Here is a 23,957-nt window from a genome sequence, read left to right on the forward strand (position 1 = left end):
TTTAGACTGGAATGACCACTTGCTCACCTACTATTAGATGAAGGGTAACAGACTCACAAGGCAGAAAGAAATGAAAGAAGGAAGGGAGGGAGGGAGGAAGGGAGGAAGAGAGGAAGGGAGAGAGGAAGGGAGGGGAGAAGAGAGGGAGGAAGGGAAATAACATTGATAGGAAAGATCTAAGAGCAATCTTTCCATATTAATACACCCCAATTTAGATTTTCAGTTACTTAGGCTTGAAGCATTGGCTCCACTGTTACACATGGCTAGAGGCATAGTTTTAATACTTCTTTGTGTGTCAAGACACCTGTCCTTTTACTTCAGTGCCAGAAGGGTTTAACATCTTGTCACTGAAGCAACACAGCCTGCACATTTATAGGTGTCACTCACTCTACCATCTGTTCCTCAGGATAACAGCCACCATTATCACCCAGCCCCAACCTGAGGCTTTAACAATCTCTGTGGATTAAAGTTCAGATCTACAAGGAAGAATGGCTATCAGTAATGTTGCCATTCAACTTTGCCTGACCTTAACTCTCCTGCTGTCACTACTGCACTGCAGCCTGTTAACTTGCTTTTTCTTCCTGTGTTTATATTGCACTGTAAAGTTTTTGATTAAGCAATTAAACCATATTTTCACTCTTATTAGCATTTTGGTTCCTGTTTTTCTGCTTCCAGTTCACTAAAACACTCAAGGCTACATCTATAGTATTTTTAATAAATAAATTTAAAGGGAATGAAACCTAATTAGATTTCAGTTCTAGGGTCACTAGTCAAATATTTTGACAAATGGAATGAACTCTCTCTCTCTCACACACACACACACACACACACACACACACACACACACACAAACACACACACACAAACACATAAACAGATTGAAATAAGAAAGGAGGGTATTGTGTTAAAAGCTAGCCAATACATGGTAATCAAGTTTCTTAAAAGCTTATTTAATATGATATCAATGATAATGTAAAATAATCCTGTCTAATAAAAGAGTAATATGCAAATTGACGGTACCTCCACTACACCCACAAGCCATGCCCACAAGCCAATCAGGAGCGAGTATGCAAATAAACCCAACCAAGATGGCTGCGGCCACAGAGCGAGCAGGAGGCTTGGGTTTCCTGGGCAATGGAGGAAGCCAAGCTTTCTGCCTGCCCTGGCCTGCCTTGGCCTGCGCTTAAGGCTACAAAATTTCAATTATAGAAGATAAATAAATCCCAGGTACAAGGGCCTCTGCTTGGGTCGCTGGGGGGCATGGCCAGCCTGCAAACCACCACAGGCCCCTTCCCCAGGTCACTCCATGCCCCAAGGGAACCCCCACCCTGATCCGGGACACTCTTCAGGGCAAACCAGCAGGCCCCCACCCCTGCACCAGGCCTCTATTTTATCCAATCCTATCTAATAAAAGAATACTATGCAAATTGACCATCACTCCAACATACAAGATGGCTGCCCCCATGTGGTCAAAGATGACTGCCCCCATGTGGACACAAGATGGCCGCTATAAGATGGCCAGCAGGGGAGGGCAGTTAAGAGGGACCAGGCCTGCAAGGGAGGGCAGTTGGGGGTAATCAAGCCTGCAGGGGAGGGCAGTTAAGGGTGACCAGGCCAGCAGAGGAGGGAAGTTGGGGGCAACTGGGCCTGCAGGGAAGGGCAGTTGGGGGAGATCAAGCCTGCAAGGGAGGTCAGTTAGGGGTGACCAGGCCTGCAGGGGAGGGTAGTTAGGGGCAAACAGGCTGGCAGGGGAGCAGTTAGGCATCAATCAGGCTGTCAGGAAAGTGGTTAGGAGGTGATCAGGCTGGCAGGCAGAAGCAGTTAGGGGCCATCAGGAAGGCAGGCAGGTGAGCAGTTGGGAGCTAGCAGTCCTGGATTGTGAGAGGGATGTCCAACTGCCCGTTTAGGCCCGATCCCGGTAAGATCAGGCCTAAACGGGAAGTCGGACATTTCTCGAGGGGTCTGAGATTGGAGAGGGTGCAGGCTGGGCTGAGGGACACACACCCCCGTGCACGAATTTCGTGCACCAGGCCTCTAGTATTATTTATAAATATGTATTACAAACTGATTAACAAATACTTATTGCTCACACTTTCATGAAAGGTACCCCCTGACAAGTGATTTATAGATACCTTCAATCAAATAATTCCAGTCAATGACTGGAGGTTCTTTCTTAACTTACTTTCTTTCTTTACTGGTCATATGCAGTGGTTCCAGATTATGTGTGGTATTTTCATGCTGCCTGTATTTTTATGGCTGTCATTATTTCTATATAAGGTATTCTTCCACATTCAAATGGCCAGGAAAAGGAAGTGGGCTCTGTTTACTCACTGCCAACAAACTAATAAAAATGTTTTGCAAAGACGGTAAAACATGATAATGCTTGTCAATTTAAAACAGCTAATTACAAGGAAGAGTGTTTGTGCACATTTTGTTCTACAACGAAACTTTTACTGTGGCTATAAAACAGCATCCCTTTGTTACTACAAACAGTGAATTCTGCTGCATCCTCTGGCTTTGCCCACTGATTGGTTTGTGTGTTTGCTCATTGTGTTTGGAAGGTTTCAGCTATTCTCTCCGCTGGGAAGCAATAACTATTGCCCAGCAATGTTCTAGGATGTTGTCAGTATGCCTTCTCTTCCTTTTTATAGCAATATTAGCAGGTTAATCAGTGATTTAGTCAACAAAACAATAGCTTAGACTTTCAACGTGCTCTTTCCAGGACAAGTTAGCATGGTCTTTTGTGAAAATTTTCTACCAGTTATTCCTAGCCAGTGGCCTATGAGGCACTTCTGGCTTCCATCTGCAGTTGGCTAGCACATAAATGTCATGATGACTCTTGATTCATTTGAATATGTGTAAAGTAAGCTTATTTCCTCAGCCAGCTACACTTAGATATAGCTACACTAAGGCATGTTTGTAATGTGCACAGAAGCTGGAGTGAAATTATACTGCAGCCCCTGTTTCTAAAATATGTGACTCTACCATGAAAATCAAGTGAATGTAAAGATTTCATCATTGAAGTGGTATTGCTTGGAACCATTGGTCTCCTTTCTTCATTTAGAGACCATCAGTACCCTAATCCGCTGCAGATAGTGGCAGCTTCCGCAAACAACTCTGCTTCTCTTATTTGGAAAGTTAAGTAAATATGACCATTTTTATTTATTATTTATTTATTTATTTATTTATTTATTATTTTTATTGATTTCAGAGAGGAAGGGAGAGAGAGATAGAAACATTAATGATGAGAGTATCATTGATCGGCTGCCTCCTGTATGCCCCCCACTGGGGATTGAGCCCACAACCTGAGCATGTGCCCTTGACTGGAATTGAACCTAGGACTTTCCAGTCCACAGTCCAACACTCTATCCACTGAGCCAGACCAGCTAGGGCAAGTATGACCATTTTACAGTTGGGGATGATACTGAGGAAAGGCACACATAATTCAATGCTCCCCATATGAACTGTACATAAATAGTAAACTGAACACACACAAAGATTTTTAGTATTATTCAGAATATGATTTTGCTCTAGGGAATTAATTCATTCAACAAATATTTATTGAGTTTCTATCACACTGCAAAACTGATGAATGAAATAGTTCTTGCCTTCAAGAAGCACACATTTTAGGGGAGACAGACATAATTGCACTATATTTGCATTATTGATATAATAAAAGTTGATGGAAGTACATTGGTATTTCAAGAAGAGAATAATCAGAACAGAGAAGTAAGAAAATAGTAGGCAAAACGACAAAGGAAGTAACAATTCATTTGTGTGACAAAGGAAGACTTTAAAGGTGGGCATTGTGGATGAAAATTCTGTGGAAAGAATATAAGTGGTGCAAAGACAAAGTAATGAAATAATATTGCTCATTAGAGGGGTTTCAAGAAATGTTGTATAACTAATTCATTCATGGAGATAGAGTCCAGGATGTAAACAAAGAAAAATGATGCAGAGAAGACGCTATCCAATAGGTTACAGGACTCTGTTGATTGGGAGTTAACTTTTAAAGTAAGTACTTCTTGCATGGGAAGGGGTTTGAGATGGGAATGGGGGGATGAGGACAAATATGTGATACCTAATCAATAAAGAAATAAAAAAAATTAATTCAGGAAAGAGAAATTCAAATGAGTATGTAATTAATTACAGTTTTATTTATAAGAACAATGGTTATTCCAAATATAGTTTTTTAAGAATAAAGAATTAGCTCTATCCTAAAATAAAATAAAATAAAAAAAATAAAATAAGTACTTCTTTAATTTTTCTAGGCCACTAGTGCTGTATTTATTTAAAGACTTATTCAACCTAAACACATTTCGAGTTTTTCAGAAAAGTGGGAGTAAAGGCTAATTAAAAATGCAATATTATAATGACGTATATTAATTTAAAATTAACTTTACCCCATAATCCAAATGTACATAAGTTCAAAATTAGAATTTACCAGTTTGTGTAGTGACATGATTCTCTGAACTGTAAGTTAACCTTTGGCTGCTTCAAGTTGATTAGATAATATCACTGCACAATGTAAAGTATTAACCTCCTGGTAATGAACTTTCTAAGTAAACCACCTTTGTAAGTCTTAATTTTCAAGACAATTTGGTACAAATGGTAACTGAAGACATTACCAAGTTAGTATGTATGTAATAGTGAATAAAATACATATGATTATTGAACCTGTCCCTTTTGAGATGTATTTATTTGTATATAATACAATTCTCCACATAAGTCTGATTACATTTAAAGAGTATGTACATTAACATAAACACAAAAAAATGGATTTTTAAAAATAAGGGCTATCATTGTACAATCAAGAGCAGGAGACTGTAACTGTCAGTAGGGTCTTTAATGCTCTTTCCCAATTGAGCTGCAACCTTTCTCTGTAGACTCATCTATCAGTCTTATATGGTCACACATTGTGTTCTCATCCCACGCACAGAGAAAGGATTCAATATTTCTTTTAATAGAATATAATGAAGGAGGAGGAGAGACAGGGAAAAAGGGAGAGAGAAAAAAAGGAGGAGAAGAAAGAAAGAACAGAGAAAAGGAGGAAGAAGGAAGACATTCTTGGGAGTTAAACTAAATGTCTTTTTCCTTATTTTTCCATGTTAGTATTAAATTATTTACTAAATTCTTTACTAACACAAATGCAATCATATGAAATGCTTTGTTGTCTCTTCAAAATATTTTTTCTAAATATGGCTTAACCATATATTTTACTAAGTTGAATATTAAATATCCTAAAGGGTTTTATTTAAACACTAGAGGCCCATTGCACGAAGAGATTCGTGAAATAGGCCTTCCTTCCTTTGGCTTCCAGCACCAGTTTTCTTCCGGCACCTGGGACCCAGGCCTTCACTTTGCCTTCGTCTTTGCTGCAGACTCAGGCCAGAGTCTGCCTTCTTTGTCTTTGCTGCAGACTCCCAGAGTCTGCAGTCTTGTCTTTGCTGTGGCATTCTGCTCCTGTAGATTCCTTCACCCCCCACCCTCCCTCTCATAGCAGGTGTCCTGCCCCACCTGGCCACTCCACGCCTGGTGGTGGCCATCTTTTGCCTTCTAATTTGCATACTCACTCTGATTGGCTGTGGTGTAGCGGAGGTATGGTCAATTTACATATTTGTCTATTATTAGGTAAGATTAATATTACCATCTTTTCATGATCAGTGATTCTCTGGAACCACTTTCCCTTTCAGGAATGTCTCTAATCCCATCTTTTCTTTTCCTCAGTGTTCTATCTTCTTGGAGTTTAAGTTTTTTTCTGTTAGCAGGCTTAACTGATAGCTCACATTGAATCTAGACAAAAGACTAATGTCCCCAAAGCAAGAGTCCAGTTCCTCCATCAAAATGAGAAAGGGGAAGCGGGCTTCTTCTGCAATGAGTAAAGGTAGGCATATTTGAAATTATCTCTTTGTAATAGAAACAGTTTTCCTGGAGAGATTTGCCTAATGGAAACCTACCTTGAGCAGCTGCTCAACACAAACTTCGGAACTCTTCATTCATTTAATTTCATCACCTTCCCAGAATCAAACACATTAATCTTAGACCCAGAATATATTCTTTCCAAAGAAGGTGCTTTTCATTAAAAATTACTGATGCTGATACGAAAAAGTTTCAAAATTATTTTAATTATTTGACCTTATGATCTTTATTCTTTTTTTTAAAGAAGATATTTTACCATGCTTTCTATTACACATTTCACAACCACATTTACTACTTTAAGCTCCTTCCTTGTCTTAAATCTCTGGATTTATATCACCCTATTGTTCTTTTGTAAGTTGGAAAGTATAGGTTATCATTTATACAAACAAATGGTCAAGAAATTAAACACATTCACTGAATAAGGAGAGACAGTCACCCTATGTGAAGAGCCTGTCATCACATACATCATGCCAAGCACAAAGAGGAGACTGTGCACTACTCAAGTCACTTAAAAATATTTAAATCAAAACCGAAATGAGATATCAAGTCACACCTCTTACCATATCTAATATAAATACAAAATGAGATAACACAAATGCTGGTGAGGATGTGTATAAAAGGGAATCCTTGTATACTGCGATAGGAATGTAAGTTAGTGCAATCACTGTGACTAACAGTTGCTCAGAAAATTATAAACAGGACTCCTTATTATTCAGCAATCCCACTGTGGGTATATCCAAAGGAATTGAGATGAGAAACTTGAAGAGATATTTGTATCCCCATGTTCATTGCAGCATTATAAACAATGACCAATACATGAAACAACAGAGAAATGGATATATACTGTATGTGTGTGTGTGTGTGTGTGTGTGTGTGTGTGTGTATATAATTATTATTCAGCTTTAAAAGAGAACAAAATCTTGCCATTTGAAACAACATGGATGAGACTGGAAAACATTATACTAAGTAAAATAAGTTAGAGAAAACCAAGTACTATATGATCTTACTTACATGTGGAATAAAAAATGTTGAAATCATAGGAACAGAGTGTAAATTGGTGGTTGTCAGGAGCTGGGAGTAGGGAAGATGAGAGACTTTGGTAAAAGGATACAAACGTTAGCTTAAAAATTAATAAATTCTGAAGATCTAATGTATAGCATGGTGACTATAATTTATAATACTTATTGTATAATTGAAATTTGCTAAGAGAGTAGATCTTAAGCATCCTCATAAAAATAAAAATATAATACAATAACTAGATGTGTTAATTAACTTAATGTGGGAGTCCTTTCACAATGTATGTGTATGTCAAATCCTCACATTGTACACTTTTAATATATTTCAATTTTGTCAATTATACCTCAATAAAGGTGGAAGGAAAATTGTGATATAGAGAAGGCATATCACCATTAATTTATCAGCCCAATGAGTCACCTATGAGCTTATGGCTGACTTTAGTAGCAAGGAATTCAATATATTTTAAAAATTACTTTTTTTTCTAATAGATAGCAATACTCAATAATTATCTGATAAGAAATATAAAGACCAGTTTTTATTTCATTCACAATTTATTCTCATGGAATAAAGAATGCCTGTACATGTTCAGCTATTTGTCCTGTAACACAACAACTGACATATGATATGAAGTTTTAAGTAATTTTAAATGATCAATCCTCATAACTTTTGTTAAAAACTTTACCTTTTTTAAAAATGTGAATCCACACTATCAGAAAACAGGTAAAAAATGAAGCATTTCAAGTCTTTTTGAAATTTAGACATTTAGCCATCTGAGTGACAGCATTAAAACTCCAGCCCATTAGAAAGCTTTGGTGGCTCAGGTGTTTACATATGTCCTGAATATGACTTCGTCCCATCACTTCCACTGTACCTTCCTGGCCTTACTCATCTGGATTGGAACAGAAACTTCTCATTTGTCTTGTTGCTTTCCATCTGGCTAATTTACAGAATATTTTCTATATAGAAGCCAAAGTCATCTATTAAAATTATAATCCTTAGTACTTGACTTTCTTCCTCAAAATCTCCATTATTTTCTCACATCTTATATAATAAAAGGCTAATATGCAAATTGACCAAACAGCAGAATGACCCGTCGCTATGTCATGTACTGACCACCAGGGGGCAGATGCTCAATGCAGGAGCTGTCCCCTGATGGTCAGTGTGCTCCCACAGGGGGAGCACCACTCAGCCAGAAGCCAGGCTCATGGCTGGTTAGCACAGCAGCAGTGGTGGGATCCTCTCCCACCTCTGCGGCAGTGCTAAGGATGTCCGACTGATGGCGAGAGGGTGCAGTCTGGGCTGAGGGACACTCCCCCTTTCGAGTGCACGAATTTTGTGCACCAGGACTCTAGTATATAATAAAATCCAAATTATTTTGCATGATCACCAAAGTTTACAGTGTTGTCCAGGTATTGCAATCTCTCTGTCCTCATTAACAGTTAACTCTGTTTTCCTCCATAATACTAATTTCTTTTTTTTTTTTTTTTTAGTTTTTTTGTTTTTGCCATAAGCTCTAGTCCTTCCTGAAGTACTTTCCTCCATATTGTTGAGAAAAAAAAATCTCCTTATTTTATTCAAGATTTTGTTCAACTAAATAATCCCTAATCACTGGAAATGAAACTTAACCTTACCTTATACCTACTGTCAATCACCTGGCACGGCTTTGTGCTTCCTATCACTACCTGAAAGTATATTATGCATTTATGTGTTTACTTGGTTGTCATTTGTCTCCAACAGTCTCATGTAAGAACCTACAAGGCTTTGCTTGTCTGTCTTACTGACTAATAAAGCTTTCAGTGCCTAGATGGGGCATATTATAGATGCTCAAGCATGTACACGTATGTCAAAGGGATCAATGAAAAGTACTTTGCTAATCAAAATTTTTTCAGAGGAGGTTTTTGATCAGAAAGGTGCATCACCTGCATATTAATTTTGGTTAAGTGTGTTAGTACATTAAATCTAGCCAGAAAATCTTGGTAGAACTCAAACTTTGATTTTAAATTGCAATATAAGTCAAATTGCTCTTTGTATAAGTATATTTAACAACCTCACTATTCCTCATTTTTTCAAACCTAAAATGGGGATAATAATGATAGCTACTTCCTAGGGTTGTTGTGAAAATTAAATGCGTCAATACATGTCAAGTACTTAGAATAGTGCCTGGCATATCATAAGAACTCCATAAATGTCACCACTTATTATCGCTATTATTATTTAGTTCTGCTCAATCCAAAATGCATTTGTAGCATTTTCATTCTTTGTTCACAGCAAATGCATTCTTCTTTTTTTCTTTTTAACGCATCCTTCTTCACTAAAAATGTGCAGTCTGAAAGTTCTAAAAGGCAGAAGCAAGTCTCAATGTATTCCCATGTACCTTACTAATTGCCTGGAAAACAATAGACATTAAACAAATGCTACTTGACTAAATTAATGAACATGATTGAAAATAAGCCTGAATGTTTTCAGTGAAGATTAACCAGTAACATTTGCTTTCCTTTGATTAATAAAGGCTTTTACACTACAGTGTGTTAGAATATTTAGAAGTATGTGTAGCTGAGTAGGGAAAAGAAGAAAATAGAGTAACCTTAATTTTCTTTTTAATGTGTGTTCTAGGACAAAGGTATAGAGGCATTGTCAAGGTCACAGAATCAAATGCTCTTTGGGACTGATTAATAAAATTATACTTACTGATATTTGCACTATAACAAATTTCCATCTTAAAGCAAAATGAAGTTTACATATTGCTGCAGGCATTGTGCAAATTAGAACTTCATTGAATATTAATGAATTACTCTTTGTAGCCAATTGTTATGCAAATTGCCAGAGTGTCAGAATTTATCATTTTATTTAGTTTGGGATTAAGGGGGAAAAGCTTTTAAAAATCAAGCAGAAATATCCACAAACTAATAATATATGAGTTCAAGCTAAAAAATGTTATATAGTTCCAATATCTTTAAAATTGCAATGTAATGGTTACATTTTAAAAAATATTAATTTAATGCATATGTTCTTCAAATTTCAGAAAATTGAAGATATATTATTAAGCAAATGTAGAGTAGTCCGTGGGGTTTTGGAAATTCTTTTGAATATTTTTTAAAAATAAAATCCATCCAGCTTATTTATCTACAAATTATTAAAACTGACTATATTAACTTTAGAAAAGTTTATTTAAGCAGAGCATATTTCTAAAGAATTCATCAGATCCCAAAGCATGATTTTATTAAAAAATCTACATATATGCTGAATCCTTAAATTTCAGCACATGGGAAATAGAAATATTGGGGTGGGGCTCTGACAAACTTGTCTTTAACTTAATAGTCAAGTCATAAAGTATAGAAGATATTATTAATTTAATGATAAACTTCTAGAGTTCAAATTATTAAAGTTCTATATACATAGTTATAACAAAAGTTAAGTTTCTGGGAGGAAATATAACAAAATGAGAACTTTGCGCAAAATTCATTAATTAGATATTTCTTTCTCCCCTTAGAGATTGTTATTATTTGTTTTAGTCTGCTTTTAGAAATAATTCAGTCAGTATTTTTCAAATTTCTGAAGTACAGTTCTAATAATTGATTTAAATATTAAGAAATCACAGAAAGTGAGATGAAAATGCTCAATTACACTTGTTAAAGAGGAAAAGGTAGATTTTATTCACGACTATGTTGATAGGTATAAGAACACTGCAATGGGAGTTTAGAGTGAGGGAGGGAGTTTGGGCTCAAAGCCAAACACAACTTAGGCAAGTGGGAATTTTTAGCCAAGGAACAGTGCTGGGAGGGAGGTTTTGGTTAAACTGACTTTTCTGGATTCTTGTTGAAGACAGGCCAGGGTTATCAGACTTCTTCTGGGAGATGGTGGAGGATGGGGAACCTGGTCAGATAGCCAGGGTAATCAAGTGAGGGTTCTGATTAAACTGTCTTAGCAAAATTCATGCAAAAACTGAATATTTTAAGGAAGACAAAGATGAGCCTAGGATAATGTTCAGGAGCCTGACTGAAGTTTGGTCAAGCAAAGAATGAAGAACAAGAACAGCAATGATCAGACTGTCAGACCTCAGAGGGAAAGTAGGGGAGGGTGGAGACAAGGGAGATAGATCAACCAAAGGACTTGTGTGCTTGCATATGAGCCTAACCAGTGATCACGGACAACAGGGGGAGGGGGGCTTGAGTGTGGGGGGGATTGGGAAGGGATCAGGGGGAGGGGGTTGATGACAAATATGTGATACCTTAATCAATAAAGTAATTAAAAAAAAAAGACTCAGAAGGGTGAGTTTTTTCTTGGTGTTTTTTGTTTGTTTGTTTGTTGTGTGTGTGTTCATTTTGTTGTTAATATATTGGCCCTGCAATATAATATCCTGGGAACAGTCTGGCATATACAAAGTTATTAATTCATAGAGGAAATTTAAAACAATAAATGTTAATTAATAAATGCTAGGCATATTTTTTTAAATAAATAAAATAAAGATTATTCACATATATTACCTTAGGAATATGAAATTAAAGATATAATCACTATAATTATTATGACATATTTTGTATCACTTACTTCTTCAACTGAAAATTATGGGAAGTGCTACCCATTTAATCTGTTATTAAAAATTTCTACTTCTATAGGCTGTTGTAAAGTTTTTTTGATGTTGTTGTTGTAAAGTTTTAAAGCACTTTATTTTTCTTTCGCCCATCATTTAATTCTACCCAAATAATTAAAAAGCTATTAATATATGATTAACAATCTTTGTTTTTCTTTCTGTAGCATTACAAAACAATTGAGACAAATTAAAATATTTTAACATATCAATTGCTTACCATTCTTTTTTAATTTCATTATTTTTCACTTATTTAAAAGTAAGAGGTGATTTGGTAATTAAACAGTGACAGGGAGATCACCAGCACTCAAACAGTACCAATAGATTATTACAAAGGACCTTTTTCTTCCAAATTTAACCAGGTGTGTACGGGGGTGGGGCACTAACGGAGTCGTCTTTAACTTAATAGTCAAGTCATAAAGTATAGAAGATATTATTAATTTCATGATAAACTTTTAGAGATCAAATTATTTAAGTGACACATATGGTTTTACAAACAAGATCAACTTGGAGTACACAGCAGAATGAAGATTGAATTTCATGCCTATGAAAAAATGAGTAGAATTCATTATGATGTTAGCCTATTTAGAGGGGACATCATGTCCCTGGGGGTACACAAATCATGTGTGTTGTTTTTAGCCCTATGCCATAAAACATGCATTCTTTTTCTTTTTGCTTTCTATGAGATGCCCAATGCAATAAACAGCCAGAATAAAAAGCTATGAAATGCAGAGATGAAGAGTGCATTGCTACTCAGGAAACCGATGCAGTAATGACTAGGTCAAAGGTACATTTAAGAGCTAAATGGAACAAGTGTCCGCATTCAACTCCCTCTAATTTCAAATACAACAATTTCATACTATTCCAGACAGCAAAACCCCAATGACCCTCACTGCCCATGTAATGTCTAATATTGAGCATCCAGTAGGGGCCACCTGCCCCTCACCACCCTCTGCAGCAGAGCTCATTCAGGAAAGCTCTGAAATCACAAAACCACCTGGGCACTAAGCAATTCATTTCTTTAGCTACCTTCAGTACCAAGGCGAAAAGGTTTTCTTTTCTTTTTTTTTTTTCTCCATCCTTCTGGGTGTTTTGAATTTCATTACAATAATGATTCATTTCATATGCACATGGAACACGGGTTTAGGGACTGCTCAGTGTAAAGCAGGCTGGATAATCTTATAGATAATTTGACCCATCAGAAGTAACTATCATCTGTATTTCTTTGCTTAATAAAATATTTTAAACAGTATCTGGGAACAGGTGTGGCATAACTATGCTGGCTTGTGGAATAATCCACGAAATATGGAGGTGCTTTCCAACTGACTGAGACAGACATGCTGCTAAGTGATCTGTGAGATTAGCCTGGTGTAATCACCAGTTGTCTCCGGCTCACTGCATGCCAGGGGCTACTTGAACAACTGAGCCTTGAGCTTGACAGAGACTGCTGAGTGACCACAACATGATTTTGATACAGGCAGCTGTTTTCTTGGTTACTATCAATGAAACCAGCTGTAATAGCAGCATTTGGGTATGTAACTCTGCTGTCATCAATCAAGAGCTTTGCTATCTAATTGACTTTTGTGCATCTAATTCTCCCTTCCTCTGCTCTCACAGTAGGATGTCACGGTTTGCTACACTGTGTTTTGGGCAAACACACTCAAATAATTCAGCTGTAAAACTGATCTCTGATTAAGAGTCTTTTCAGTATTTTCTTTTCCTGAAGATCACTAAATATTTAGATCAAAATAATGTTTCCCACAGTCACCATACCCATAGAGAACAGAGGAGACTGGGACTCAGCAAAAAACAAGTTTATAGACACATTGCACAACATTTTGCATGATTCCAAAATTGTTTAACTTTTAAGATGGAATTGAAATTATTTTAGCAATGTTTCCTCATTAAGATAAAGATGACTTGAAAGGGTGTATGGTTCACAAATACTGCAGGAAAAGTGCCAGTTGCTTTTTACCTCTTCCCATCAGACTTGTGAGAGAAGCAATATTAACAAAGAAACTGATGCATAAAAATAAATAAATGGAAAACTTTATTTGGCCTAATATTGATCAAAGGTTCTGTTGTTAACTATTTGGAATTATTCTTGCAAGAATCGAGTTAGTTCTTACTTATAGCTTACATACTTTTCCTAAATGAAAATTATTTCCTTTTCAGGAAAATAGGGAATATAATTGATACATAAGAGTTTCGAACTCAAGAAAGTTGGTAGGATTATGCTTCCTAAAAGTAAGATGAAAAATATTTAATTGCTCCTTTTCAGACACATCTGGGAGTGATAGGGAGTGCTGTTAATAGTTACATGAAGATAATCAGCATTGTCCTGGCTGAGCTGGAATATGTGCTCCACTTACTTTCAAGCAATGTTTCTGGAGCTTCTAAGGATATTGGCTAAGCTAACTGAATATAGGGGTTCCATGTAAGTGGGTACCTTGGTAAGAATGTATCATGTTTTACTGTCCCCTTTATTTCAGTAGACATATAATATTTTAAGCTATTATTTACTTATGTTCCTTAGAGTTTTAAATGCTTGATTAGAGGTACCATACAACAACAATTTTATTCAGTTTACATAAAGTAAATAGCTCCAATTTTTTTTGCTGGTTATTCATCCTCACTTGTGAAAGAGAAACCTGGAACTGTTGCCTCCAAGACACTCCCCCACTGGGGGTCAAATCAGCAACCTGGGCATGTGCCCTGAATGGGAATCAAACCTGTAACCCTTTAGTGCATAGGACAACACTCTAACCAACTGAACTACGCCAGCCACGGCCTGTTAAAAATTCAATTTTGCAATGTTTTCTAACAAACAAATACTACAGAAATCCTATAGGATATATAGCAGACCTCTGGAGAATATTCTTAAATCCTAATTGGCAAACAAGGGGACTAATTCTATAGTCAAACTTATTCATGGTATTTGATAGCACTGGTCCAGATAATGAAATTTGGGACTTGAGAACATTTTACTAGTAGAGAATCCTAGGGTGACAACTCTGTACCCACAGAGAATTTCAATAAAGATGCAACTTTTAAACTAAAATCAATAAAATTTTATGTTCATCTATAGAATCAGAACCATGGGTTTTTATTTCTGGAAAGAGTTGAGTGGAGATATGATTTAACCTCCTTATGTTACAGGAGAAGACATCAAGATCACTGAGCTTAAATAACAGGCACAAAGTCACCCAACCAGGCACATGTCCATTGGGACTATGACCTTATCTTCCCTCTATTGTACATCTTATGAAAGAAAAAAAATAAAATTTTTTAACATAAAAGGTTGTTTATATTCTGATTCCCTCATATCTTCTTCAGATTAAGATGATACTACATTTTGTTTTGTTTTTTCCTTATTTACTTTGCTATAGTATTTTTATCCACTCTGGACCCAATACAATCGTATTTGAGGTTTGGCAGACTGCCCTTTTGGCTTAGCAGAGTTGGAAAAAGGTTGCCAAATACCACAGTAGTTCATATTTATTTTCTGTTTCATGACATTTTCCCCCAAAGCCCAACGTTCTTTTTCTCAGAAAACCATCAATCAATTCTAGAAAAAAACATAACTTTTTCAGTGGGATGCCAATGTGGCTCTAGCTGCTGACAACGTCTTCTATGTATGCAAATATATTCTTAATAATTCAAACCCAGGAGATGAAATATCAAATTTTAGAATCATGTGTATGTTTGACTATGTGACTAGATGTATATCTATCTATAAACACACACACACACACACACACACACACACACACACACACACATTTAATGTATAAACACTACTGCTAAGAATATTTATACTAAAGCTTACTTTAAACCACAAATATAATTCAATTTAATGTTTCCTTTTTGGGGCATGGTATGGTGGGTAGTTCAGTGTTACCAGACTAGTAGCAGTTTGGAGCTCTGCTAATGCAAAGTAGCCCCAGGTGGTATGATCTGATGTCAACTAACTAAAAACTTAGAAGATGTTTGAGGTATATATAACCATTTCTTACTGAAAACTTGTATCCAAGCCAGTATCCAACATGAATCACACTGTTAGCTACAGTGTTGGAACAGGCCCATCAGTTGAACACTATTCAGATTTCCTCATAGTTGTTATGGAAGTAAATAATAGTCATCTATTCTACAAACAATTCCTACAACCCACATATATTCATTAGCATAATTAAATAACAAAATCAGAATTAGAAGGGTTTGTAGTCTGACTCTGCTGCGTATAATTTCTTGCTATATGCAACCTAAAGTGAAGCACTCCATTTCTAAATTCTGTATATAAACATGAGATAATAATAACATGAATTGGGATCATGTACCCTGCCGTACTGTATTTAGTGAGACAGAGGAGTACAGTGCTAAGCACAGTGTCTACATACAAGCATTCATCAATCAAACTATTTAAAATTAAATATTGACAACTAGTATGTACATAATCAATAGTAGCAATTACTAGGCATTTTTGCAAAAGGGAAACAGGGTCATTTGTATTCATTTATAGTTTTAAAAAATATATTAATTCTGTCTCTCATCACACCTCTTCCTTTCTACCCCAAATACCTTCACACTAATTCAGAAAAGCACCATAGCTGGCCATTTACTTTTCCCTTAATAATGTTAATATAAACTCCTCTTACATGCTCATTCTTCAAGTTGACTACATACCTGAATCTCAGATTTATGAAGTATTTTTAACAGTATGAAATTAGACTATTTTAACTATTTTTGTCTTATAATGAGAAATACAAATGTGAACATACAGTAACTGCCAGGATTATTTTATATCATTGGTTTGAAAGTTCTATTTTTTCATTCCCCCATTATTCTCTTTATTCATCAAAAACATTCTATTCTAGCTATATAAAATCTAATAATTGCATATATTGCATTGGTTGAAAGTTTCAGTGATTACCAAATAACTATATATGGATTTGGACAACACTCTAAACAGTATTTTTCAAATGCTTCAAATTGAAAAATTAAAAAATCATCATACTCTGGTCTAACTCTTTGTTTAAATTTAAATACAATGGGTAAGTTAACATCTCAGTATCCAAATTTCCTTATTTGCTAAAAATAGATAATAATATAGTGTTAATGTTATTGGGCTATAGTAAACAGAAAGTACTTAGGCACATACTTGCTCAATCAATGGTAGTTATAATTATTCATGCCACTTTATAAAACAAGAATAAAAATATAGGTGTATGATGATACACACTTAAGTTAACCTATTTGTTTACAACTCTATATCTAAAAGACATCAACAGAGCTTTGAAGGATCCTAGCTGACAAAGAGGAAAACATTTCAATTAGCAATTATTACTTTGGTGAAATACAGCAAGCTTAAGAAAAATAAGCATTATTATGGAAACTAAGCGAGGACTTTCTATGGTAATGTCAATAACAGTACCCGGTATGGATTGCTATTTCTTTTATAGATTAGGAAACTGAACAAATGCATAATTAATTTTAGCTAATATGTGTGTGTGTGTTTATATTTCATCATTATATTTATTGGTAATTATCTTAACTACAACTGATAAAGGACTGGAACCCCTTCCAATAGCAACTTTCAAAAACTGCAATTTCATTGAACAATATTTTAGCATAAGCTTTTTGGGTCAAAAATTTTGCCCCAAATTTGTTAACAATATTTTATTTTTATTCATTAAAGAAACAAAAACATTAAAACAGTAAACCTCTAGCCCAGCTGGTGTTGCTCAGTGTTTGAGTGTCAACCTATGAATCAGGAGGTCATGGCTCTATACCCAGTCAGGGCACATGCCCAGGTTGCAGGCTCAATCCCCAGTAGGGGGTGTGCAGAAAGCAGCTTATCAATGATTCTCTCTCATCATTGATATCTCTATCTCTCTCTCCCTCTCATTTCCTCTCTGAAATCAATAAAAATATATTTAAAAACAACAACAAAACAAAACATATAATAGGTACTAATTTCAGTTACAAGTTAAAGCCTCTTGGGTCTTTTGTTCGTCAGAGGGAAAAGCAAGCGAAAAGAGTTAGAGGTATTCTGGCTGTTTAAAAATATATATATATCTAATTGACACAGGGAACCAAACCACTGTATAAAAGAATCTGCTAATGAGGCCCTATGGTCCTGCATTGAGCACCTTCTCATGTAACAGGTGTGTGATTGTCAAAGATTTTGGAATCATGAAGGGATAACTAATAAAGATATTTTAAGGAATGCTCTCATTCAGCTTTCATAGTAATGTTATTTTTCCTATGCTTAAAATATTTCACCAAACTAATTGCTGATACTTGAAAATATTTTTACTCAGTGGCAGTCATTTTCAATATTCTTCATATTCCTCCCTCCTTCTCTCCTCCCTCCCTTTCCTTCCTTCCTTCCTTCCTTCCTTCCTTCCTTCCTTCCTTCCTTCCTTCCTTCCTTCCTTCCTTCTTCCGTCTCTCCCTTTTCTCCCTCTCTCTTCCTCTATCTTTCATTTTTCTTTTCAACAAAGTTTGCAGCTCAAAATATCTTCACAAAGCCTAGAGAAAATAATAAAACATAAGGTAGCTTTTCATAAAATTGCCTATAGATTGAGCCTATTCTCTCAATATTTTATGAGTAGAACTTTCAGGAAAAGCATAATGCCTATAAGGAATAAAAAAAAGAGTTTGGAGGAAGGACAAAATACAAAATATGAGAACAAAAGAATTCTACTATCACTATATAATACATAGTATAAAATTGGGTAATGCTAAACTTGGCACCTAAGCAAAAACAGAACAAAGAAAAAGAAAAAAACTTGGAAGGTTTAGCCACCACTCCAACCAAATCCTGTGGGGTCAGAAGGACTCTAATATTTAAGTAACATATTATAGACACTGATGAATCACTATGTCAAACATTCAAATTATTGTACTCTGATGATACTGAGGAAGAAATTATTTGCATATAAAATGTGATTTGTCTAGGAGCAACTCATTTTCTATTCTGATTTCACAGCCTAAGGCACTGAGAGAGCCTGAGGGGATTGGAAGTAGTGTGTGGAAGACAGAGAGCATCTGAATACCAGGAAATAGAACAGTGCAGAGCACTGCACCTAACTATGGATTCTCACTTCCATGAGCAGCAATACTTAAAGGAATAAGCTTATGACTAGGTAACTCCAGTTACAGAATCAAAAATAATATTGGTGTAATTAAGAGTAGATTTATCAGTTATTTTTTTCTTTGGCTTAAACCTCCTTATTGTCCCCTATAAAGGCAAAGCAGTAACACCACTGGCTGGTAGCATGTATAGTTCCAATGGCAACCATCACAGACACTAGCTTGTTCCAACACTGTCCTAATCTGGTGAATTGTGTGCACACTTGCTAATCTCTCTGGAGGAGCAGCCTAAATGGGAAGGGACAATAAATGCACAATCAAGGTAATTTCTCACATCCTAAATGCAAATGGTTCCCATACAACTGTTCACTTTCCCCTTTTCTGGCGGGAGCAGGATGAATGGAGTCGGTGATGGTTGTGGAGATTATTTTTTCATAAGCACCAACTCTTTCACTTGTCAAAAAATGAGAAGATCGCTACCAGGGACTGATGCATGTGGATTAACAGAACAGAGATGACCGCCTTAAGGCATTCTGACTCTCAGAATTCCTAAAGCAATTCCTACAGCAATAAACACAGTATCTTATTTGAGTATAAGCAAAGGAAACTTTCATTAAAGTAGATTTGTCCTATTTTTTAATCAGAATATCAAAAACAGAGATTTGGACCAAACAACTCCTGGTGCATAGTTGTTGAATATTTGATACTCAAAAAAATATTTGTTGAAGGTAAAAATTAATGCAGAAGGAAAGAGATAAAGAAAGAAAGAAAGAAAGAAAGAAAGAAAGAAAGAAAGAAAGAAAGAAAGAAAGAAGAAGGAAGGAAGGAAGGAAGGAAGGAAGGAAGGAAGGAAGGAAGGAAGGAAGGAAGGAAGCCAGCCTCTTGGGTCTTTTGTTCAAATAGAAAAATTAAAAAATCATCATACTCTGGTCTATCTCTTTGTTTAAATTTAAATACAATGGATAAGTTAACATCTCAGAGAAAAAAATAGAAGGGAGGAATGAAAGGAAGGAAAGGAACAGATAACAAAGATAAATATTATTTACCAATCATATATAAAGATAAACCTGAAAGACAAAGATATTGGATATCTTATTGATTTCATGCTGCTTTTTAAATCGTACTGAATATATTGTGCCTATTATTCTGTTATTTATTAAGCATAGCAGGATATTGTTATTAACCATTTTGTGTACCACCTGACAAATGGTCCTTCAATTGTTCTTTTAAAAAGAACAAGGATGGGTGCTTATTATATACAATATAGTGAGATTCAGACTCAAAAATTCTAGCCTCTTTAAAAAATGGTCTAAATAACAGACCCAGAAACAAGGACGCATGGATCAGACTGTCGGGCCTCAGAGGGAAGGTAGGGGAGAGTGGGGGTAAAGGGGCGAGATCAACCAAAGGACTTGTGTGCAAGCATATGAGCCTAACCAGTGATTAAAGACAACAGAGGGGTGGGGGCATGTTGTGGGGAGGGGTGTGGGATGGGAATGGGGGATGAGGACAAATATGTGATACCTTAATCAATAAAGAAATTAATTTTAAAAAATGAACACAAAAAAAATAAAAAAATAAAAATAAAATAAAAAATGGTCTAAAGAAAAAATGAGAGGCCTGGTTAAAAAATAGTGAAGATTACTACCAAACACAGGTTTTTAAAATACCAGTAGAAAGGAATGGAGCAAGTGGCAAGCAAGCTACCAACAGTTCAGTGCTAATTAGTAAAACAAGGTCACATTGATGTGTACATGTAGCACAGAAGTACAACACACAAATGCCACTAAGGTCTAGCTTATCCACTGGTCACAGAAAAAAATAGACAAAAGTCAACACATAGCATGTTATGAAAGAGTTTAAGACTTTTAGTTAATAAAATTAAAAATGTACTATTAAAAATGTAGTGCCCTCCAACTAAATAAGCATTTTTAGAACATATTTAATAACTTACATAAGAATAATTGTAAATAATCACCATGGAAATTTAAGTCCCAACAAGTGAAATTCTTTGTAGCTTATTTTTTTTCAACTTTTAATTTTCTCTAGCAGAAATTTATTAAATTGTTTAAAAAAAAACACATTATGAGAAAAGATGCACAATTTCTAATTAATTCCAAAGTCTCCTTAGATATTAATATATATGCAATTTATTGAATGTTTATGTAATTATTTTAAAGTGTTATATTTGCATATAAATAAATAGTTAAACCAGTAGGTAATAATGTCAGCCTTTTAGTCACCCATATCTATAGCAAGGCTGTTTTGATGCACAGGGAAAAAAACACAAGTTTTTTGGTTACAAATATCCAAATGCATGATTGGATTCCCAATGAAATAACCGTCTTTATATGTACTATTTCTATTAATTGAAAATAAAATATTTTATTAGATTTGTCTTCCTCATGACTAAAAAATGACTCTAATATACTAGTAAATGCCATTATTTTCCGTGATATCATTTTAAAGTTTTGGGAAAAGTTTATTGAGTATTTATTTATATTTATTATGACAGGTGCTTTAAATATATCTTATTTTCCAAAACAAGTTCATGAGTTAAGGATTATGTAATTCCTTCTTGCAAACTGGAAACTTATGATGTAAAAATTAAGTAACTGGCTCTAAATTTAAATAAATGTTAGGTGTCTACAATGGAGCATGTATACCTGAGCACAGACTGCATACTCTTTCTAGAACACTATGTTCTGGCCCAAGATAAGATGGCAGAGGTATTAACAAAACCAACAAACTCAAACTAAACCAGTCCTAGATCAGCAGGTTTATGATTACGTGACAATACAGGTAGAGATAGAATCGAAGTGCAGCAGTGTGGTGTGCACAATCTCTCTCTGTCTCTCTCTGTCTCTCTGTCTCTCTGTCTCTCTTCTCTCTGTCTCTCTCACTCTCACACACACACACACTACACACACAAGCACAATATTTTTAACCTGGATTGTCTTTCCTTACCTAAGTTAGTATTAATGTTCCTTTCTAGGTTTGTGTATACCTTAGAGAGAGTAGAAAGAAAAATTTCCCTATAGGTATTTCAAAAGGTTAGGTTTACCTCACAAATATTTTCAATCCACACGGATTATTAAAGAAACATTTTTTTTTGGTAAAATAAGTCATGATTTTATAAATGTTTTGTGCCAGTGTTATTGTATAATCAGAGTATAAACTCAGTAACTCAGTAATCTTTAGTAATTACCATTTGCATTGTTAACATGTTGAGATCAGAAAGTTTTGGAAGTTCACATCTATCTGCTTGATACATATTGCTGAACATAGTCCAACTATTGAACTATTTACAATAATTCACATTGTGTTTTATAAAACTACCTAACAAAGAGAAGCTAAGTGAGTATATTAAATACCTTGGCATTTTCTAGTTTAATTCTTATTTTAATAGAATGTCTTTGTAATACTGTAATACTTTTGATATGTTGGAGTACAATTACTTAAGTAATTTCATACTAATGAAATTATGCATTTAATTAGATTTTAAATTTTATATAGATAAATAACTGATCCCAAGAATTATTTTCAACACTCCAAAAAACTATTTTATTGGGAACCAAAATAAATATATCCAAATAAGTCACTGTTACTGAATATAAAATATGAAAACCTACCCTTCCTAAAGGGCAGAGTCTTGAGTTAGCTTCTTAATTGGCATTATTTTTGTTTAAGAAATTCTATTATCAATGTTTGAAATATTGACTGGTTTTAGCATACTACTCTGGTACAGATCAGAGTCTTCATAAATTCAGATTTATGAAGCATGCCCATTTCTCCTAGCATTAGGCATGAGCTAGACAAATGACAAAACATATTTTAATTAACATATGTCAAAAAATAAGCAAGACTTAAATTCCCTTATATAGTTGTATTGCTGCTGCCTTTAACAGGGGTTTAAAGTTATATTGTTGCTTATTATTTTTAAAATATATTTTTTTATTGATTTTAGAGAAGAAAGGGGAAGGAGGGAGGGAGAGATAGAAACATCAATGTGAGAGAGAATCAATTATTGGCTGCCTCCTGCGTGCCCTCCACCTGGGATGGAGCCCACAACCCAAGGCATGTGCCCTTGACTGAAATTGAACCCGGGACCTTTCAGTCTGCAGGCTGATGCTCTATCCACTGAGCCAAACCAGCCAGGGCATTGTTGCTTATTTTAATAATTAAAAATATTTGATAATGCTTCTCAGAAAAGGATTTACTTCAATTTCCATTTTCATCAGCATTTAATTAAAAAAAAATAATCTATACTACCTAAGCATAGAAAATATCTCTTAAACTTTCATGTTGTGGCACAGTGCCAATAGCAAAGGAAATGGAAACAAAACTAAACATAATATATCAATAGAATAATTAATAACTCACAGTACTCTCTTCCCATGTTGCAAATGCTATCGAAGTCAAGAACATAAGCAGAAGGAATGAGGAATCACTGTTATCTGTCAAAAAGGTGTGAACATTTATTTAAAATGGCAAGCCAAAGGTTTTAAAGTAAAACTTCAAATGGGTATAATTATGCATGATTACAACAAAGAACCCTACAAAGAAGGAGTTCCTTAGGGCAGCCAAAACCAACAAATGTGCTCCAGCTCATCACTTCCTCCAACCAAGTATAAAAAGTTAGTGTTTGGTTGTGGAGTCCATATTTTAAATAAATGAAAGAGAAAACTACCTGAACCACTGGTTTGCCAAATTCTACTGGGTTTTCAAATCTCAACTGGGCTGCCTCCTTAAGCATTTATTTATTTATTTACTTACTTACTTACTTACTTACTTATATTTTCCCCATTATAAAACTTTCCATTTGCTTCCTCCCAAAACAGTTGAGTAGGAAAAGCAAACATTTCAAAAGGTGTTTTTGCAGGAGTCTTTTATTTTATTAAAATGAAAAACCTTACATGGACTGTAGAGAAAGTCTTTAAAAAAAAAAAAATATATATAAATATATATATATATATATATATATATATATATATATTATTGATTTCAGAGAGGAAAGGAGGGGAAGAGAGAGATAGAAGCATCAATGATGAGAGAGAATAATTGATTGGCTTCCTCCTTCACGCCCCTAGTGAGGATGAGCCCGCAACCTGGGCATGTGCCTTTGACCAGAAATCGAACCTGGGACCCTTCAGCCCACAAGCCGATGCTCTATCCAGTGAGCCAAACCGGCTAGGGTGAGAAAGTCTTTTGATTCTATTCTTTAGTCCAGATTGGTTAATGTTAATGAATTTTACCATGAAAAGAAATATGGTGATTCCTTTATTATTGGAACCTATGCAGTTAAGGGACAATACCTCTAGTTAGGCTTTTATGGAAT

At 35.2% G+C, this 23,957-nt stretch overlaps 1 protein-coding gene across 1 annotated transcript in view; it reads right to left on the reverse strand.

The window, feature by feature from the left end:
- Window positions 1-23,957, reverse strand: part of LOC129147080 (protocadherin-9-like) — a 528,066-nt gene that overhangs the window by 480,553 nt on the left and 23,556 nt on the right. Inside the window, exon 2 of the mRNA XM_054720289.1 lies at window positions 23,003-23,076. Coding sequence (XP_054576264.1) covers window positions 23,003-23,076 — 74 coding nt within the window. The remainder of the gene's footprint in view (window positions 1-23,002; window positions 23,077-23,957) is intronic.

The sequence above is a fragment of the Eptesicus fuscus genome, chromosome 8 (assembly GCF_027574615.1).
Source record: "Eptesicus fuscus isolate TK198812 chromosome 8, DD_ASM_mEF_20220401, whole genome shotgun sequence".
Lineage (NCBI taxonomy): Eukaryota > Metazoa > Chordata > Mammalia > Chiroptera > Vespertilionidae > Eptesicus > Eptesicus fuscus.